The sequence below is a fragment of the Xenopus tropicalis genome, chromosome 4 (genome assembly GCF_000004195.4).
Source record: "Xenopus tropicalis strain Nigerian chromosome 4, UCB_Xtro_10.0, whole genome shotgun sequence".
Taxonomy (NCBI): Eukaryota; Metazoa; Chordata; class Amphibia; order Anura; family Pipidae; genus Xenopus; species Xenopus tropicalis.
The window spans coordinates 144,557,370-144,578,116 of NC_030680.2; the positions used below are offsets into that span (position 1 = coordinate 144,557,370).

General features: G+C 42.1%; 1 protein-coding gene across 3 annotated transcripts in view; it reads left to right on the plus strand.

Moving 5' to 3' along the window:
- The window catches only part of adamts9 (ADAM metallopeptidase with thrombospondin type 1 motif 9), a 161,991-nt gene that overhangs the window by 116,181 nt on the left and 25,063 nt on the right, over positions 1 to 20,747 (plus strand). For all 3 annotated transcript variants that reach the window (XR_001170408.3, NR_164664.1, NM_001374796.1), the window contains 2 exon segments: positions 10,408 to 10,575; positions 18,745 to 18,918. Coding sequence is in view for 1 of the 3 variants with exons in the window: in NM_001374796.1 (NP_001361725.1) it covers positions 10,408 to 10,575; positions 18,745 to 18,918 (342 nt within the window). In the remaining 2 variants the exon portion in view is untranslated.

Sequence of the window (20,747 nt, forward strand, 5' to 3'; positions counted from 1 at the left end):
GAGTCGGTTACACCTGGGGAGTCAGGGAATGACTAGGCTTCTAGTGTGTGACTTATCCTGTGAGTCGGTTACACCTGGGGAGTCAGGGAATGACTAGGCTTCTAGTGTGGGACTTATCCTGTGAGTCGGTTACACCTGGGGAGTCAGGGAATGACTAGGCTTCTAATGTGGGACTTATCCTGTGAGTCGGTTACACCTGGGGAGTCAGGGAATGACTAGGCTTCTAGTGTGTGACTTATCCCGTGAGTCGGTTACACCTGGGGAGTCAGGGAATGACTAGGCTTCTAGTGTGTGACTTATCCTGTGAGTCGGTTACACCTGGGGAGTCAGGGAACGACTAGGCTTCTAGTGTGGGACTTATCCCGTGAGTCGGTTTCAGCTGGGGAGTCAGGGAATGACTAGGCTTCTAGTGTGGGACTTATCCTGTGAGTCGGTTACACCTGGGGAGTCAGGGAATGACTAGGCTTCTAGTGTGTGACTTATCCTGTGAGTCGGTTACACCTGGGGAGTCAGGGAACGACTAGGCTTCTAGTGTGTGACTTATCCTGTGAGTCGGTTACACCTGGGGAGTCAGGGAACGACTAGGCTTCTAGTGTGTGACTTATCCTGTGAGTCGGTTACACCTGGGGAGTCAGGGAATGACTAGGCTTCTAGTGTGTGACTTATCCTGTGAGTCGGTTACACCTGGGGAGTCAGGGAATGACTAGGCTTCTAGTGTGGGACTTATCCTGTGAGTCGGTTACACCTGGGGAGTCAGGGAATGACTAGGCTTCTAGTGTGGGACTTATCCTGTGAGTCGGTTACACCTGGGGAGTCAGGGAATGACTAGGCTTCTAGTGTGGGACTTATCCTGTGAGTCGGTTACACCTGGGGAGTCAGGGAACGACTAGGCTTCTAGTGTGTGACTTATCCTGTGAGTCGGTTACACCTGGGGAGTCAGGGAACGACTAGGCTTCTAGTGTGGGACTTATCCTGTGAGTCGGTTACACCTGGGGAGTCAGGGAATGACTAGGCTTCTAGTGTGGGACTTATCCTGTGAGTCGGTTACACCTGGGGAGTCAGGGAATGACTAGGCTTCTAGTGTGGGACTTATCCTGTGAGTCGGTTACACCTGGGGAGTCAGGGAATGACTAGGCTTCTAGTGTGGGACTTATCCTGTGAGTCGGTTACACCTGGGGAGTCAGGGAACGACTAGGCTTCTAGTGTGTGACTTATCCTGTGAGTCGGTTACACCTGGGGAGTCAGGGAATGACTAGGCTTCTAGTGTGGGACTTATCCTGTGAGTCGGTTACACCTGGGGAGTCAGGGAATGACTAGGCTTCTAGTGTGGGACTTATCCTGTGAGTCGGTTACACCTGGGGAGTCAGGGAATGACTAGGCTTCTAGTGTGTGACTTATCCTGTGAGTCGGTTACACCTGGGGAGTCAGGGAACGACTAGGCTTCTAGTGTGTGACTTATCCTGTGAGTCGGTTACACCTGGGGAGTCAGGGAATGACTAGGCTTCTAGTGTGTGACTTATCCTGTGAGTCGGTTACACCTGGGGAGTCAGGGAATGACTAGGCTTCTAGTGTGTGACTTATCCTGTGAGTCGGTTACACCTGGGGAGTCAGGGAATGACTAGGCTTCTAGTGTGGGACTTATCCTGTGAGTCGGTTACACCTGGGGAGTCAGGGAACGACTAGGCTTCTAGTGTGTGACTTATCCTGTGAGTCGGTTACACCTGGGGAGTCAGGGAACGACTAGGCTTCTAGTGTGGGACTTATCCTGTGAGTCGGTTACACCTGGGGAGTCAGGGAATGACTAGGCTTCTAGTGTGGGACTTATCCTGTGAGTCGGTTACACCTGGGGAGTCAGGGAATGACTAGGCTTCTAGTGTGGGACTTATCCTGTGAGTCGGTTACACCTGGGGAGTCAGGGAATGACTAGGCTTCTAGTGTGGGACTTATCCTGTGAGTCGGTTACACCTGGGGAGTCAGGGAACGACTAGGCTTCTAGTGTGTGACTTATCCTGTGAGTCGGTTACACCTGGGGAGTCAGGGAATGACTAGGCTTCTAGTGTGGGACTTATCCTGTGAGTCGGTTACACCTGGGGAGTCAGGGAATGAATAGGCTTCTAGTGTGGGACTTATCCTGTGAGCTGATTCCACTCTTTTTCCCGAATCAACTAATGGTCTCTTGGGTGTGGATGAGAATTGAATAATACATTTTGCGTAACCATAAGAAAATATGAATGAGGGCTACATAATACCAGATTTATTCGTCACTTGCTATAACTATGTGATATTATATATGAGGAGTGTTTCTTCCCCTATCAATATGTGGTGCCAAAATAAATCACACAGAAATGACACGTGGAGGGATTTTCACATAATTCTGACCTGAACATGTAAGGCTGCCATTTTGTAGAAATAATAAAAAGCCATTATTTGTAAACAAAAAGGAGAATGATTACCTTTAGGTTCAGTTTGCGTTTAAAAATAATTTTTACAAATAATGAGGTGTTAGTACCAGACCTTGGCCAAAATACATAAGCTCACGTGCCCCATCAAGGCCCCTCATTGTACATGAATCCCTCACTGCCTATTAGCATTGTAAGTCTGTAGTGCAATTAAATTCAAGTCCCTTAACCAACAGTGTGACTGAGAAGTACGACCAAGTTGCACTTACCCTTTACTCAGGAGCGCTAGTGAGAAAGCAGGGGGGGTTTAAGCCCCAGTTTACATAACTCTGTATTTATGTGTTTCCCAGCCTGTGGCCCATTAACAGCTGCACAAAGTGCATGTTTTGGTGGAAGATTTCCATGTTTTCCCATCAGTGGGGAGATACCACTCAACCATATTAGGCAATGAACACATACACAGATCTGTGGCCAATCAAATCCATTCGGCTAGGAGTAGCTTCCAATCACAAAATGCTCTAATATGAAGCCCACTCATACTGCCCCCTCCCCAGTAAAGCGAGCTCCATGGCACAGGCAGCTCAATTACCCTTGTGGCCCTGACTTTATGCTTCATTTGTGTCAATAACTTCTGCTGAATCTCTGCTGACACCTTGGAGCCAGTATCTGACCTGTGTTTATAGTGTGTTTTACTGTCTGCAAGGAGGCGCTTGGCAGCCATTGCTCTGCCTGAGTTATTTATGGCCAACATATGCACGGCAGTAGCGCTCTTAGCAAAACATGTGCTTATTGGGATTCTTCTTTGCCTTCCCAGTACAATAAAGTCATATATATATATATATATATATATATACAGTGGTGTGAAAAACTATTTGCCCCCTTCCTGATTTCTTATTCTTTTGCATGTTTGTCACACAAAATGTTTCTGATCATCAAACACATTTAACTATTAGTCAAAGATAACACAAGTAAACACAAAATGCAGTTTTGAAATGAGGGTTTTTATTATTTAGGGAGAAAAAAAATCCAAACCCACATGGCCCTGTGTGAAAAAGTAATTGCCCCCTGAACCTAATAACTGGTTGGGCCACCCTTAGCAGCAATAACTGCAATCAAGCGTTTGCGATAACTTGCAACGAGTCTTTTACAGCGCTCTGGAGGAATTTTGGCCCACTCATCTTTGCAGAATTGTTGTAATTCAGCTTTATTTGAGGGTTTTCTAGCATGAACCGCCTTTTTAAGGTCATGCCACAACATCTCAATAGGATTCAGGTCAGGACTTTGACTAGGCCACTCCAAAGTCTTCATTTTGTTTTTCTTCAGCCATTCAGAGGTGGATTTGCTGGTTTGTTTTGGGTCATTGTCCTGCTGCAGCACCCAAGATCGCTTCAGCTTGAGTTGACGAACAGATGGCCGGACATTCTCCTTCAGGATTTTTTGGTAGACAGTAGAATTCATGGTTCCATCTATCACAGCAAGCCTTCCAGGTCCTGAAGCAGCAAAACAACCCCAGACCATCACACTACTGCCACCATATTTTACTGTTGGTATGATGTTCTTTTTCTGAAATGCTGTGTTACTTTTACGCCAGATGTAACGGGACACGCACCTTCCAAAAAGTTCAACTTTTGTCTCATCGGTCCACAAGATATTTTCCCAAAAGTCTTGGCAATCATTGAGATGTTTTTTAGCAAAATTGAGACGAGCCATAATGTTCTTTTTGCTTAAAAGTGGTTTGCGCCTTGGAAATCTGCCATGCAGGCCGTTTTTGCCCAGTCTCTTTCTTATGGTGGAGTCGTGAACACTGACCTTAATTGAGGCAAGTGAGGCCTGCAGTTCTTTAGATGTTGTCCTGGGGTCTTTTGTGGCCCCTCGGATGAGTTGTCTCTGCGCTCTTGGGGTAATTTTGGTCGGCCGGCCACTCCTGGGAAGGTTCACCACTGTTCCATGTTTTTGCCATTTGTGGATAATGGCTCTCACTGTGGTTCGCTGGAGTCCCAAAGCTTTAGAAATGGCTTTATAACATTTACCAGACTGATAGATCTCAATTACTTTTGTTCTCATTTGTTCCTGAATTTCTTTGGATCTTGGCATGATGTGTAGCTTTTGAGGTGCTTTTGGTCTACTTCTCTGTGTCAGGTAGCTCCTATTTAAGTGATTTCTTGATTGAAACAGGTGTGGCAGTAATCAGGCCTGGGGGTGACTACAGAAATTGATATTGAAATTGAAAATTGAAATTGATAAACCACAGTTAAGTTATTTTTTAACAAGGGGGGCAATCACTTTTTCACACAGGGCCATGTAGATTTGGAGTTTTTTTTTCTCCCTTAATAACGTAAACCTTCATTTAAAAACTGCATTTTGTGTTCAATTATGTTATCTTTGACTAATAGTTAACGGTTTTTGATGAGCAGAAACATTTAAGTGTGACAAACATGCAAAAGAATAAGAAATCAGGAAGGGGGCAAATAGTTTTTCACACCACTGTATATATATATATATATATATATATATATATAAAAGTATGTATTATACTGTATTTGCTGGTACAGGTATTATCAGACCCCTTATCCAGAAACCCATTATCCAGAAAGTTCCAAATTATGGAAAAGCCATCTCCCATAGACTCCCATAGACTAAATAATTATTTTTTAAAATGATTTCCTTTTTCTCTGTAATAATAAAACAGTACATGTACTTGATCCCAACTAAGATATAATTACCCCTTATTGGGGGCAGAACAATCCTATTGGGTTTGTTTAATGGTTAAATGATTCCCTTTTCTCTGTAATAATAAAACAGTACCTGTACTTGATCCCAACTAGGATATAATTAATCCTTACCCCCCAGGTCCCGAGCATTCTGGATAATGGGTCCCATACCTGTACAACTACTTTGATTATCGCACTTGGGGGGCATTAGGGGTATGTTTACTATAATAGACTGTTACCTCTAGTGTTTATGGTCTATGGCACAAGTGGGCAGTTTGCCGACATTTGGCCTATGTGGATTTTCCCAAACTTGACATTAAAAGACAAGAGGACATCACTATTTCTAAGCTAAGGTCTATTGGTCTTAGTGAAGTCGTTTGCACATGGATAGAAAACTGGCTACAGGATCGGGTACAGAGGGTGGTTGTTAATGGCACATTCTCTACTTGGAGTAAGGTTCTCAGTGGGGTCCCTCAGGGTTCTGTACTGGGTCCACTTTTGTTTAATTTGTTCATAAATGACTTAGGGGAGGGTATTATGAGTAATGTATCAGTGTTTGCAGATGACACAAAACTCTGCAGACCAGTCAATTCTATCCAGGATGTGACATCCCTGCAGCAGGATCTTGACCAACTGGCAATCTGGGCAGCTAAGTGGCAGATGAGATTTAATGTGGATAAATGTAAGGTCATGCACCTGGGATGTAAAAATATGCAAGCCCCGTATAACCTTAATGGGACTGCACTAGGCAAATCCATAATGGAGAAGGATCTTGGAGTCCTTGTAGATAATAAACTTGGCTGTAGCAAGCAATGCCAGGCAGCAGCTGCAAGGGCAAACAAGGTTCTGAGCTGTATTAAAAGGGGTATAGATTCACGGGAGGAGGGGGTTATTCTTCCCCTTTACAGAGCACTGGTAAGGCCCCATCTAGAATATGCTGTTCAGTTTTGGTCTCCAGTGCTCAAACGGGACATTATTGAGCTAGAGAGGGTCCAGAGAAGGGCAACTAAGCTGGTAAAGGGTATGGAAAGTCTCAGTTATGAAGAAAGACTGGCCAAGTTGGGTCTGTTTACACTGGAGAAGAGGCGCTTAAGAGGTGACATGATAACTATGTATAAATATATAAGGGGATCATATAATAACCTCTCTAATGTTTTATTTACCAGTAGGTCCTTCCAACGGACACGAGGGCACCCACCTCCCGAAGAAGGGAGGTTCCATTTAAATATTCGGAAAGGATTTTTTACAGTGAGAGCTGTGAAGTTGTGGAATTCCCTCCCCGAATCAGTCGTACTGGCTGATACATTATATAGCTTTAAGAAGGGGCTGGATGGATTCTTAGCAAGTGAGGGAATACACGGTTATGGGAGATAGCTCTTAGTACAAGTTGATACAGGGACTGGTCCGATTGCCATCTTGGAGTCAGGAAGGAATTTTTTCCCCTCTGAGGCAAATTAGAGAGGCTTCAGATGGGGTTTTTTGCCTTCCTCTGGATCAACTTGTAGTTAGGCAGGTTAGGTATAGGCATTATGGTTGAACTTGATGGACGTATGTCTTTTTTCAACCCAACTTACTATGTTACTATGTTACTATGTATTACCTACTGGAGTCTAAATGTGCCCTGGGGATGTTGCCTTGATTCCAATAGCCATTAGTGGGGGGCAGTAGGGGGTAAAGTTGCCCCTTTTTCACCCCGTATTCCATAGCCCTATTCTCAGACTGTCTCGCTCCCATGTACAACAAGATGCGCCGCGTTAAAACAGCCAAAGTGTCATTCGCAGCGAGTACCAATACCTTGTAAATTAGGCATCAAAGTGAGTGATGTTCTTTTAAAAAACCTTCTCATTGTTCCGACGCTGAGGGCTGTGTGTGTGACTTATTCAGTGCATCTCCCACCTCATAAATTACCAGATTTATTCCTAAACGTTAGTGCCTGTCTCCAGCATATGGCGAGCACATGCGTAAATAGTCAGCTCTGCAACCGCCGCTTCGGATCTGGAAATAAAAAAAAAGAGAGGATTTAATTATTTATAAGAAAGCACATTCTTGGAAAGGAAATTTCTTCTCGTAATTTGCTCGTTTTTCCTATAGTGCAGGGTAAGATCGCGCCAATGAACCCTCGCCCTGCCAGCAACCTACGTTCTACTTATGGTTAAAGGGGAAATATACTCTTTTTTACTCATGTTTGCTTTGGTTTGCTCATTGTGAGCACCTAGCGCCTCCGTATGTCTGTATTTGGATAGGTGCTACTGTATTGTTTCCCTTACACAGTAAAGAATGAGACCTTGTGACCCTATAAACTTCCAGGTCTGTGTTATTTCTATTTGTCTCTTAGATACACAGATACATTGGAGCAACAGGCACTTTTTTGAGAATAATAATAATGACAGGACTAACATGAGGGTGAATGCCACCCTGTTGAAATTATTGCCAGGGACAGGGCCCCATTAGTAATACTACCAAGCAGGCCCTTTCCCCAGGGGGAAGCCTACTGGGTGGTGGGCCCTAAAATAGGGCCCCAAGGAAAATATAAACATCCCTCGCACACACATTCACACCCTAATCTACCCCAACCATGGGTTTATTTAATGGTTAAATTATTCCTTTTTCTCTGTAATAATAAAACAGTACCTGTACTTGATCCCAACTAAGATATAATTACCCCTTATTGGGGGCAGAACAGCCCTATTGGGTTTATTTAATGGTTAAATGATTCCCTTTTCTCTGTAATAATAAAACAGTACCTGTACTTGATCCCAACTAAGATATAATTACCCCTTATTGGGGGCAGAACAGCCCTATTGGGTTTATTTAATGGTTAAATGATTCCCTTTTCTTTGTAATAATAAAACAGTACCTGTACTTGATCCCAACTAAGATATAATTACCCCTTATTGGGGGCAGAACAGCCCTATTGGGTTTATTTAATGGTTAAATGATTCCCTTTTCTCTGTAATAATAAAACAGTACCTGTACTTGATCCCAACTAAGATATAATTACCCCTTATTGGGGGCAGAACAGCCCTATTGGGTTTATTTAATGGTTAAATGATTCCCTTTTCTCTGTAATAATAAAACAGTACCTGTACTTGATCCCAACTAAGATATAATTACCCCTTATTGGGGGCAGAACAGCCCTATTGGGTTTATTTAATGGTTAAATGATTCCCTTTTCTCTGTAATAATAAAACAGTACCTGTACTTGATCCCAACTAAGATTTAATTACCCCTTACTGGAGGCAAAACAATCCTATTGGGTTTAATTAATGTTTTATTGTTTTTTTAGTAGACTTAAGGTATGGAGATCTAAATTACGGAAAGGCCCCTTATCCGGAATACCCTTGGTCCCGAACATTCTGGATAACAGGTCCTATACCTGTATAAAACCTCCAGGAACCCCGCGCTTGTCACAAACTGCAGATGTAGAACGATAACAGATCAAATTTGATTTTTAGCTGTCTCCTGGGCGTCACTTTCCAATGTATTTAATGATCAGTCGGGCAGGCAGAGGCCCCATTTAGATACGGCTACTCGGACATCTGTAATTGCATTTGATCTCCGGGAAGATTGGATTTCCCTATGAAATGATGCGGTCTAGTGGCCACAGCAAATAACATTCTGCAAGCCATAAAGGCACAGCAGTGAGTATCCGCAGCCGTACGTATGGGGAGACAAGGACAATAAGGAATTATCAATTTTTTCCTCTTTGATGTTTTTTTAAACAAAGGAGAAAGTATAATCATTGTCATTAATTAGAGCGCAACGCATTTCGCCAATAGCACAACCTGTTTCTGTATTGCTGCACTGGGACACCGGGATGCATGCTGAGTGAATGGACTTTTCTACAAGTAGCTGTCACGTTGATTATCTCTCGCCAGGGGAAATCTCTTTTGATTCCAAAGTCTTTTAGAAGAACCTAAGTGAATCAAAGTGAAGGGCAGGATGCTAGAAGGGGTCAGGTCTGAATACGTTCACTGAACCTGCAGGGAAAGGTCAGGGTTGCCTTTGGTGATGCCGGGACCTTGGACAAAACGGACTTTATTCAAATAAAATAGCATTGTCCAACCTTTGGTCCTGCAGATGTTGTTGATGTAAAACTTTCAGCACTCAGCCACAGCCAAAGGTTGGGTTATACTGATGTAACCTGTCTTTCACTACTGCCCCATCTGCCCTATTTCCTCAGTTGATGGTTGATTACTACTGTTACCATCTTGCCCCATCGTCTTCATCTTGCATTATTGTCTCCATCTTGCAGCAGTGTCTTTATCTTGTCCTCTTGTCTCCATTCTGGCATGCCCTTCTGTCACCATCTTGGCTTACCGATTCCATCTTGCCCTACTGTCCCCATCTTGTCCCCCAGCTGTAAGTTGGGTAATACTGATACCAACTTGCCCTGCTTTCTCCACCTTACCTTATTGTCTCCATTATGATGTACAATATACAAGGTGACACCATTGCCTTGTAAATGACAGTATTTATAGAAGAGGACTACTTCCATGGCTTAAAGAAAGCCTTGATGATGGCTTGATGGAAGCCTTGATGATGGCTTGATGGAAGCCTTGATGATGGCTTGATGGAAGCCTTGATGATGGCTTGATGGAAGCCTTGATGATGGCTTGATGGAAGCCTTGATGATGGCTTGATGGAAGCCTTGATGATGGCTTGATGGAAACCTTGATGATGGCTTGATGGAAGCCTTGATAATGGCTTGATGGAGCCAATATTTTTCATGAAGTAATTACAATGGAGGAGCCAATGTTTCAGGGCTTACACTGTAATACTACAGAAGGCCTAGCTGAAGCTATAGTTCAGTCCAGAGGACACAGTTCTACTGGCCGGGTCTGATGATGGTGTCCTTGAAACCACTCCAGCTGATGCTTGGCATTGTGCATGGTGATGTTTGGCTTGTATGTGGCTGCTTGCCCATAAAACCCAGTGCTCCTGATCAATAGTTGCTTTGGAAATCAGCAGTCAGTGTTCATTTTAGACAGAGTTTAGGACAAATAGGATATTTTGAAACTTTAGTTAATTCTGGACCACGCTAGAGCCCCTACATTCCTAGGGCTGCCAATGTATTTACCCTACTTTCAGATAAAACACGTCTTTTCCATGATTTTGTTTCATAGTAATTCAATGCAGTGAAGGTCCATGTGGTTTATATAAACACTGTGGTCATCAACCAAGCCGGGAAACCACAATTGTCTAATCCTGATGTATAGTAACAGCTCAACTATCGATAATAATATTATTATATATAATATAATATGAAGAAGCAATAACTGTGCTGTGTGTTGCAGTGCTCTGTTTCCTGTGGTCGTGGCGTGAAGACGAGACCCGTGTACTGCGTGACTAAAGAAGGAGTGACCGTAGAGCCGGAGAACTGCAAGCACTTGGCCAAGCCCAACATACAGAAAAAGTGCCGAGGTGGGAAGTGCCCGAAATGGAAAGCTGGAGAATGGGAAAAGGTACGTCTGCCTTATAATAAACAGGTTGTAGGATATATTTGTATAAAATCAATCACATATGATTAAAAGCTGCCGTATTACTTGCCTTTGATAAGTAAATTCTAATAATCATTTAGAATATAATAGTCATTGCTCAAGTCTGTTCTTAGACCACTCTGCCAATAGGGAATAGTTCAGCAGTAGCGAGTAACATGAGAGTAGCTTAAATGGTCTCCGGCCTAGTTGACTTGCCCCATGGGTTCCACATTGGTCCCTAATTTGAGATCCAACATCAGACCCAATGTCAATAATAATTATTTCTGACATTTCTTTAAAATATCCAAAATATCACATTTTCCTAAGTAACCGCATTACTGGAGCATGAACTGACTTTAACAGCTTCCATACTTTGTTCCCATGCCGGAGTCCCCGTCATTAGCTTGTGGGCCCCATGGTACCGCTGGGCATGTGATTCCCTGTGCTGAATGTCACTTTATAATTAAGGGCCGCCATCCCCTTGTTCAACGCAAATATTCATTTTATTTTCTTTCATAGGATATTTTAATATGTAGAAATTGTCATTTCAGCTTAGTTTAATGCCATAGGCTTTCTGTGACATATGTAAGGCCCTTTTTTATTCCAGGGGGAGGTTGGTCTACCCTATTTATACATTTATTTTCACATTAACCAACATTATAGCCTAGGGGCATTTCTTATTTTCTTCTCAGAAAAGTCTCTGTGTTTGCATTTATATATATATAAGCCAATTATGTATTTCCCTCAACCAGCCCGTTGTGTACACTGAATATCTATCTATCATCTATCTATCTATCTATCTATCTATCTGTCTGTCTGTCTGTCTGTCTGTCTGTCTGTCTGTCTATCTATCTATCTATCTATCTATCTATCATCTATCTATCATCTATCTATCTATCTGTCTATCATCTATCTATCTATCTATCTATCTATCATCTATCTATCATCTATCTATCATCTATCTATCTATCTATCATCTATCTGTCTGTCTATCATCTATCTATCATCTATCTATATATCTATCATCTATCTGTCTATCATCTATCTATCATCTATCTATCTATCTATCTATCATCTATCTATCTATCGATCTATCATCTATCTATCTATCTATCTATCATCTATCTATCTATCTATCTATCATCTATCTATCTATCATCTATCTATCATCTATCTATCTATCTATCTATCTATCTATCATCTATCTATCATCTATCTATCTATCTATCTATCATCTATCTATCTATTTATCATCTATCTATTTATCATCTATCTATCTATCTATCTATCTATCTATCTATCGATCTATCATCTATCTATCATCTATCTATCTATCTATCTATCTATCTATTTTTTTATCTATCTATCTATCATCTATTGATCTATTTGTATTCTATAACATAAATAGAACCAATATATTATATTCCTTATATTCATAGGCTGCATTTTACTTCTACTATTTAATGTGCACCTCCATTAAATCCAATAAATCAGCACCCACTGCAGAACGTATAGGCAGCAGCTGGGGGAACGCTTCCTCCCACTAATAGGGACCCCCACTGTGAACTGAATCTCAAAAGGAGGCCAAGTTATAGGATTGGCTTGACCTGGCTAAATGACTGTGGCAGCTGAGCTTTCCAATTTCCGCTTCCCAAGGCTTTCTGCTGTCACTTTAATGTCTGTCTGTAATAGCTGAGATTTTACCTATAGATGTTAAGCTTGGGGCTGGCGCTAGTGCTGTCACTTGGGAGTCCAAACAGATCAGCGGCTGCAAGAATGAAGAGTGGGCGAAAGCTCAATAATTTGCTATAAATTTACCTCTTGAATAAGCTGGTTGCCCAGAAAACATAAATTAGATAGATAGTAGGGAAAGATAATTCCTAAACTAGCATTGGGAAGGAAATTTGTATGGGGGGCAGTAGGTATAAACGGGTGAGAAGGTAACAGTGAGACATATTCATATAACCCAACCCACAGCTCCTGATAAAGTTGCAGTTCACTGACAGTTAAGGTTATTTGGTTGCACTGGAAGTTGAAGTATAACAATAACTAAATAGCTTGGGTTAGTTGTACTATATATATAACACAATCCCACATTCTGTTTTGCTCTATATCCCAGCAGATGTCAGTAGCTGGTGCATAATAACTGAGACTTATCCCCCAGTATCAGGGCTGTTTATACACCAGTAAAGGCTGCAGCACTACATACCAGAACCATCTATATTGGAGGCTTTGGCCCCAGGGGCCAACAACTGTATTACAGCATAGACTGATCAAGAGAGGAGAGCATCAATGAGCCAGTGTGGCCCTCACCCTACTGCCCAATAGATATCTCTATAATTCTCAGCCACATGGCCAAACAGGCAGCTTAGATGGCCACTTTAACGCCCACCAGTTATTATACGGATAAGTCCGTATCATAACCGATAATTTATACTCCATAGAAAGCCCACCATACAATAAAGACCCATGTGATAGTGAAGTCATAATTCCAGCTGTCAGATTCCCAGACGCCTGACAGTTTGCTTTGGAGCTGTCAGTTATTTTATGCGCCATTAAGCAGCGGAATTCCATTCTGTTCACCTGCGGTCTATAACATGATGGGCTTTGTTTTTCCTCTCATGTTATCTGTCATTTATTCCTCTGATTTATTGGGTCGGGGGATATCTATATGTTTGTTGGCTCCGTACAGCAATAACTATCAGAGGGAAAATACCTTGTGATGGGTTGAGCCCTAGGGGCTAACGGCACAATTATCACGTAATGCATTTTTGTTCCGAGGTAACGCAGATTCCTTCATGTCACTGTGAGAATACTCACTTTAGGGAATATCAGCCCCTCCTGATCAAACATCGAGGGGCCCCCAGGAACATCACATAGAAAATAAACTCAAAAATGAAAGTAAAGTCCCAAATCTGCTTTAAAGTGAAGTTGTGACTGGGCCTCTATGAATCCCTAGAGCAGCTATGGGGGCACAAACATGGTTTCAGGTGGGAATCACGGGACAGTCTCTTATGCCGAAGGTTTCACACATGTCTCTTGGACACCAAAGAGTGGGAATTTATAACAATATGTATTGTGAGTGCCTGAAATTCATCAAAAAATTACATTCTCTTAGTCCTTGTCCGTATACAGTATATTAGGTACAGGTATGGGATCACTTATCCAGCAACCATTATCCAGAAAGTTCCGAACTATGGGATAAGGCCATCTTACATAGACTCCATTATAAGCAAATAATTCTAATTTTTAAAAATGATTTTCTTTTTCTCTGAAATTATAAAACAGAATCTTGTAATTGATCCCAACTAAGATATAATTAATCCTTATTGGGGACAGAACAGCCCTATTGGGTTTATTTAATGGTTAAATGATTCCCTTTTCTCTGTAATAATAAAACAGTACCTGTACTTGATCCCAACTAAGATATAATTACCCCTTATTGGGGCAGAACAGCCCTATTGGGTTTATTTCATGGTTAAATGATTCCCTTTTCTCTGTAATAATAAAACAGTACCTGTACTTGATCCCAACTAAGATATAATTACCCCTTATTGGGGCAGAACAGCCCTATTGGGTTTATTTCATGGTTAAATGATTCCCTTTTCTCTGTAATAATAAAACAGTACCTGTACTTGATCCCAACTAAGATATAATTACCCCTTATTGGGGCAGAACAGCCCTATTGGGTTTATTTCATGGTTAAATGATTCCCTTTTCTCTGTAATAATAAAACAGTACCTGTACTTGATCCCAACTAAGATATAATTACCCCTTATTGGGGCAGAACAGCCCTATTGGGTTTATTTCATGGTTAAATGATTCCCTTTTCTCTGTAATAATAAAACAGTACCTGTACTTGATCCCAACTAAGATATAATTACCCCTTATTGGGGCAGAACAGCCCTATTGGGTTTATTTAATGGTTAAATGATTCCCTTTTCTCTGTAATAATAAAACAGTACCTGTACTTGATCCCAACTAAGATATAATTACCCCTTATTGGGACAGAACAGCCCTATTGGGTTTATTTAATGGTTAAATGATTCCCTTTTCTCTGTAATAATAAAACAGTACCTGTACTTGATCCCAACTAAGATATAATTACCCCTTATTGGGGGTAGAACAGCCCTATTGGGTTTATTTCATGGTTAAATGATTCCCTTTTCTCTGTAATAATAAAACAGTACCTGTACTTGATCCCAACTAAGATATAATTACCCCTTATTGGGGGTAGAACAGCCCTATTGGGTTTATTTAATGGTTAAATGATTCCCTTTTCTCTGTAATAATAAAACAGTACCTGTACGGGCTTTCTGTATTTTCTGGATAATGGGTTTCCAGATAAGGAATCCCATACCCGTATATACTTATCCCTATATATAAATTATTTACAGATAACAGTATCACAGCAGAACTGCCCCCATTTATCCTGCTCCTCTTTCACTACTTTTACCCCCTGCAAAGAATAAGGCGAATCCATAAACACATGAGCCTTCCACAAGGTTTTAACCCTTTATGTGTTAACCCTTCCTACCAGGCTGCAGGGCTGGCAGTGTATAGGGATGGTTGGGCGCAGACCCCACCGGCAGGAATGTCCCTTCTCTCCCAGGAGGTGCCGCTTGGTACATGTCCCTGTGTGACTGTGTAAACTCCCCACAAAGGCCTGTCAGATGGCACCGCCGCGTGGCACAGCAATCACAACAGCCTGAAATCACACTGACTAGACTCACAGAAACCCCTAAGCCCCTTGCCCGCCCTTTATAAGCCTGTAATCCAAATGCCTGGCACTGTGTTCCTCTCAATATTAATTTATAGTATTGGCCAGAAAGTTCCAATAGTTTGGGGTGCTCAAAGAGAGGGGGAGATTTGGGGTGAGTGCTTATTTGTGCCCTGGGTACCCCTGGAACTATAGCAGGGTGACTGTTACCCCAATGTTTCTATATATCTGTAACCTTGTTATGGGCTAAGGGGGCCCAGCCTGAAGGCCAGTTAGGGGGGGATTTGGGGTGAGTGCTTATTTGTGCCCTGGGTACCCCTGGAACTATAGCGGGGTGACTGTTACCCCAATGTTTCTATATATCTGTAACCTTGTTATGGGCTAAGGGGGCCCAGCCTGAAGGCCAGTTAGGGGGAGATTTGGGGTGAGTGCTTATTTGTGCCCTGGGTACCCCTGGAACTATAGCGGGGTGACTGTTACCCCAATGTTTCTATATATCTGTAACCTTGTTATGGGCTAAGGGGGCCCAGCCTGAAGGCCAGTTAGGGGGGGATTTGGGGTGAGTGCTTATTTGTGCCCTGGGTACCCCTGGAACTATAGCGGGGTGACTGTTACCCCAATGTTTCTATATATCTGTAACCTTGTTATGGGCTAAGGGGGCCCAGCCTGAAGGCCAGTTAGGGGGGGATTTGGGGTGAGTGCTTATTTGTGCCCTGGGTACCCCTGGAACTATAGCAGGGTGACTGTTACCCCAATGTTTCTATATATCTGTAACCTTGTTATGGGCTAAGGGGGCCCAGCCTGAAGGCCAGTTAAGGGGGGATTTGGGGTGAGTGCTTATTTGTGCCCTGGGTACCCCTGGAACTATAGCGGGGTGACTGTTACCCCAATGTTTCTATATATCTGTAACCTTGTTATGGGCTAAGGGGGCCCAGCCTGAAGGCCAGTTAGGGGGGATTTGGGGTGAGTGCTTATTTGTGCCCTGGGTACCCCTGGAACTATAGCAGGGTGACTGTTACCCCAATGTTTCTATATATCTGTAACCTTGTTATGGGCTAAGGGGGCCCAGCCTGAAGGCCAGTTAGGGGGGATTTGGGGTGAGTGCTTATTTGTGCCCTGGGTACCCCTGGAACTATAGCAGGGTGACTGTTACCCCAATGTTTCTATATATCTGTAAACTTGTTATGAGCTAAGGGGGCCCAGCCTGAAGGCCAGTTAGGGGGGGATTTGGGGTGAGTGCTTATTTGTGCCCTGGGTACCCCTGGAACTATAGCAGGGTGACTGTTACCCCAATGTTTCTATATATCTGTAACCTTGTTATGGGCTAAGGGGGCCCAGCCTGAAGGCCAGTTAAGGGGGGATTTGGGGTGAGTGCTTATTTGTGCCCTGGGTACCCCTGGAACTATAGCGGGGTGACTGTTACCCCAATGTTTCTATATATCTGTAACCTTGTTATGGGCTAAGGGGGCCCAGCCTGAAGGCCAGTTAGGGGGGGATTTGGGGTGAGTGCTTATTTGTGCCCTGGGTACCCTTGGAACTATAGCAGGGTGACTGTTACCCCAATGTTTCTATATATCTGTAACCTTGTTATGGGCTAAGGGGGCCCAGCCTGAAGGCCAGTTAGGGGGGATTTGGGTGAGTGCTTATTTGTGCCCTGGGTACCCCTGGAACTATAGCAGGGTGACTGTTACCCCAATGTTTCTATATATCTGTAACCTTGTTATGGGCTAAGGGGGCCCAGCCTGAAGGCCAGTTAGGGGGGGATTTGGGGTGAGTGCTTATTTGTGCCCTGGGTACCCCTGGAACTATAGCGGGGTGACTGTTACCCCAATGTTTCTATATATCTGTAACCTTGTTATGGGCTAAGGGGGCCCAGCCTGAAGGCCAGTTAGGGGGGGATTTGGGGTGAGTGCTTATTTGTGCCCTGGGTACCCCTGGAACTATAGCAGGGTGACTGTTACCCCAGTATTATTATTACATATGTACTTATTTCTATTGTGCCTCTTCTAATTTCCCAACCTAATGAAGCTTGCAGCAGATAAAACTGGAGTGCTGCAGGACGAAGCAAGTAATTAGGGTTATTAGGGAACAATCCTCTCATTAAACTGTAAAATAGCAAATTCTGAGAGTAATGAGCATTGATATTGTGTATATTGTTTCTCTCACTGTAAATACGAGGGCTTCCCAGTACCTGAGAGAAGCTGCATACAGAAATTAAAAACACACCAAGCATTCAACAATTTTCAGGCCAATCTTGCCACTAGGGGCGCCACTCCCCCTTTGCTCCCAAATCCCACATGGCTAATAATGTCATTATTTTGCTCCCAATAGGTTTTATTTTAAAGGTGAGGCTTTCAACTGAGGGTATAGGGTATATAAGATAAACATAGTAATGTAGTAAGTTAGGTTGAAAAAAGTCACATGTCCATCAAGTTCAACCTTTTTAGTTTTATATGAAACCTGCTTAACTGACAGTAGATCCAGAACTACATCTCTCAGCATCCACAGGGCTGTTAGGGGTTGGGAGTTGTAGTTTAAAAACATTTGGAGAGTCACAGGTTGAATGTTCCTGTGGTTTGTGGGCCCTAAAAGGATCTGTAACATTGAGCTTCTGCCATATTTTCATACTTCAGATATAAATGTATTATAATTTTTTCTAATGGAAAATGTATAGTTAACCTGAGATATTATTTACTGTGTCTTTCATGCCTGTGTGTTCAGATGCTTAGGAAATACAGTACAGGATCCATTATCCGGAAACCCATTATCCAGAAAGCTTCAAATTACAGCCATCTCCCATAGACTTAATTTTAAGCAAATAATTAACATTTTTAAAAATCATTTTCTTCTCTGTAATAATTAAACAGTACCTGTACTTGATCCCAACTAAGATATAATTACCCCTTATTGGGGGCAGAACAGCCTTATTGGGTTTATTTCATGGTTAAATGATTCCCTTTTCTCTGTAATAATAAAACAGTACCTGTACTTGATCCCAACTAAGAAATAATTACCCCTTATTGGGGGCAGAACAGCCCTATTGGGTTTATTTAATGGTTAAATGATTCCCTTTTCTCTGTAATAATAAAACAGTACCTGTACTTGATCCCAACTAAGATATAATTACCCCTTATTGGGGGTAGAACAGCCCTATTGGGTTTATTTAATGGTTAAATGATTCCCTTTTCTCTGTAATAATAAAACAATACCTGTACTTGATCCCAACTAAGATATAATTACCCCTTATTGGGGGCAGAACAGCCCTATTGGGTTTATTTCATGGTTAAATGATTCCCTTTTAAATTACAGAAAGATCCCATATCTTGAAAACCCCAGGTCCCGAGCATTTTGGATAACTGATCCCATACCTGTATAAGAGCTGCAGACCCAAATACTTAAAGCGAAACACTTACAGGTTCTTTTCTCGCCCTCAGTGCTCAGTAACATGCGGGAGAGGAATCCAGCAACGTGCCGTTCACTGCCAAGTGGGTGCCCAGAAGATGAGCCGGGAGTCGGAGTGCCCCCAGCGTGCCAGGCCCCCGTCGGAGCAGTACTGCCAGGTCGCCGAGTGTCCGCTTTACACTTGGAAAGCTGAGGAATGGCAAGAAGTAAGTGGAAGCTGGGAGGGGAGGGCCGCCCCAGGAACTATTCACAACACACACATGTAGGACGCAGGGGGTGACGCTGGGGGGATCACGTTTCTCCTGTGAGTTGGACGATGTGCCTGGGCTCAGTGCAGATTTTTGTCAGGGAGCCAAGTCGGACTCTGCAGGGTTCCACTCTTGATACAAATCAGATGACGGTACATTCCCTGAGCCTGCAGCCGACCCTCCCTAAAAAGGACACAAGCTATAAACCTACAGACTCTAAAGTAAATCAAGGAGCAGAAATGGCGTAGGGACATTATTACTTGCCCTTAATATTCTCGGATTCCAGCTATTTATTGCAGGGGATTAGAAATGCCTCATTGGCCTCGTCCCTTCTAATGGAACTGGCAGGATAAAATGAGCGTGCAATAATGGAGCAAAGTGGAGAATATGAAGCAGTTTTTCCATCGGGGGAACCTGTTACTGGCCCCCAGCATTACATGGTTGGATTGGGGCAGGGATGGAACAGGCAGCAATGGAGCAGACTCCAAACTCCTGCAGCGTATCATTATATAGATTATTGGTGGCTGTTTGTAAGTAATGCAGCAATGTAGCCAACTCATACATACAATATATACAATTATATAGATTATTTGGAGGCTGTTTGTAAGTAATGCAGCAATGTAGCCAACTCATACATACAATATATACAATTATATAGATTATTGGTGGCTGTTTGTAAGTAATGCAGCAATATAGCCAACTCATACATACAATATATACAATTATATAGATTATTTGGAGGCTGTTTGTAAGTAATGCAGCAATGTAGCCAACTCATACATACAATATATACAATTATATAGATTATTGGTGGCTGTTTGTAAGTAATGCAGCAATATAGCCAACTCATACATACAATATATACAATTATATAGATTATTTGGAGGCTGTTTGTAAGTAATGCAGCAATGTAGCCAACTCATACATACAATATATACAATTATATAGATTATTGGTGGCTGTTTGTAAGTAATGCAGCAATATAGCCAACTCATACATACAATATATACAATTATATAGATTATTTGGAGGCTGTTTGTAAGTAATGCAGCAATGTAGCCAACTCATACATACAATATATACAATTATATAGATTATTGGTGGCTGTTTGTAAGTAATGCAGCAATATAGCCAACTCATACATACAATATATACAATTATATAGATTATTTGGAGGCTGTTTGTAAGTAATGCAGCAATGTAGCCAACTCATACATACAATATATACAATTATATAGATTATTGGTGGCTGTTTGTAAGTAATGCAGCAATATAGCCAACTCATACATACAATATATACAATTATATAGATTATTTGGAGGCTGTTTGTAAGTAATGCAGCAATGTAGCCAACTCATACATACAATATATACAATTATATAGATTATTGGTGGCTGTTTGTAAGTAATGCAGCAATATAGCCAACTCATACATACAATATATACAATTATATAGATTATTTGGAGGCTGTTTGTAAGTAATGCAGCAATGTAGCCAACTCATACATACAATATATACAATTATATAGATTATTTGGAGGCTGTTTGTAAGTAATGTAGCAATGTAGCCAACTCATACATACAATATATACAATTATATAGATTATTGGTGGCTGTTTGTAAGTAATGCAGCAATATAGCCAACTCATACATACAATATATACAATTATATAGATTATTTGGAGGCTGTTTGTAAGTAATGTAGCAATGTAGCCCACTCATACATACAATATATACAATTATATAGATTATTTGGAGGCTGTTTGTAAGTAATGCAGCAATGTAGCC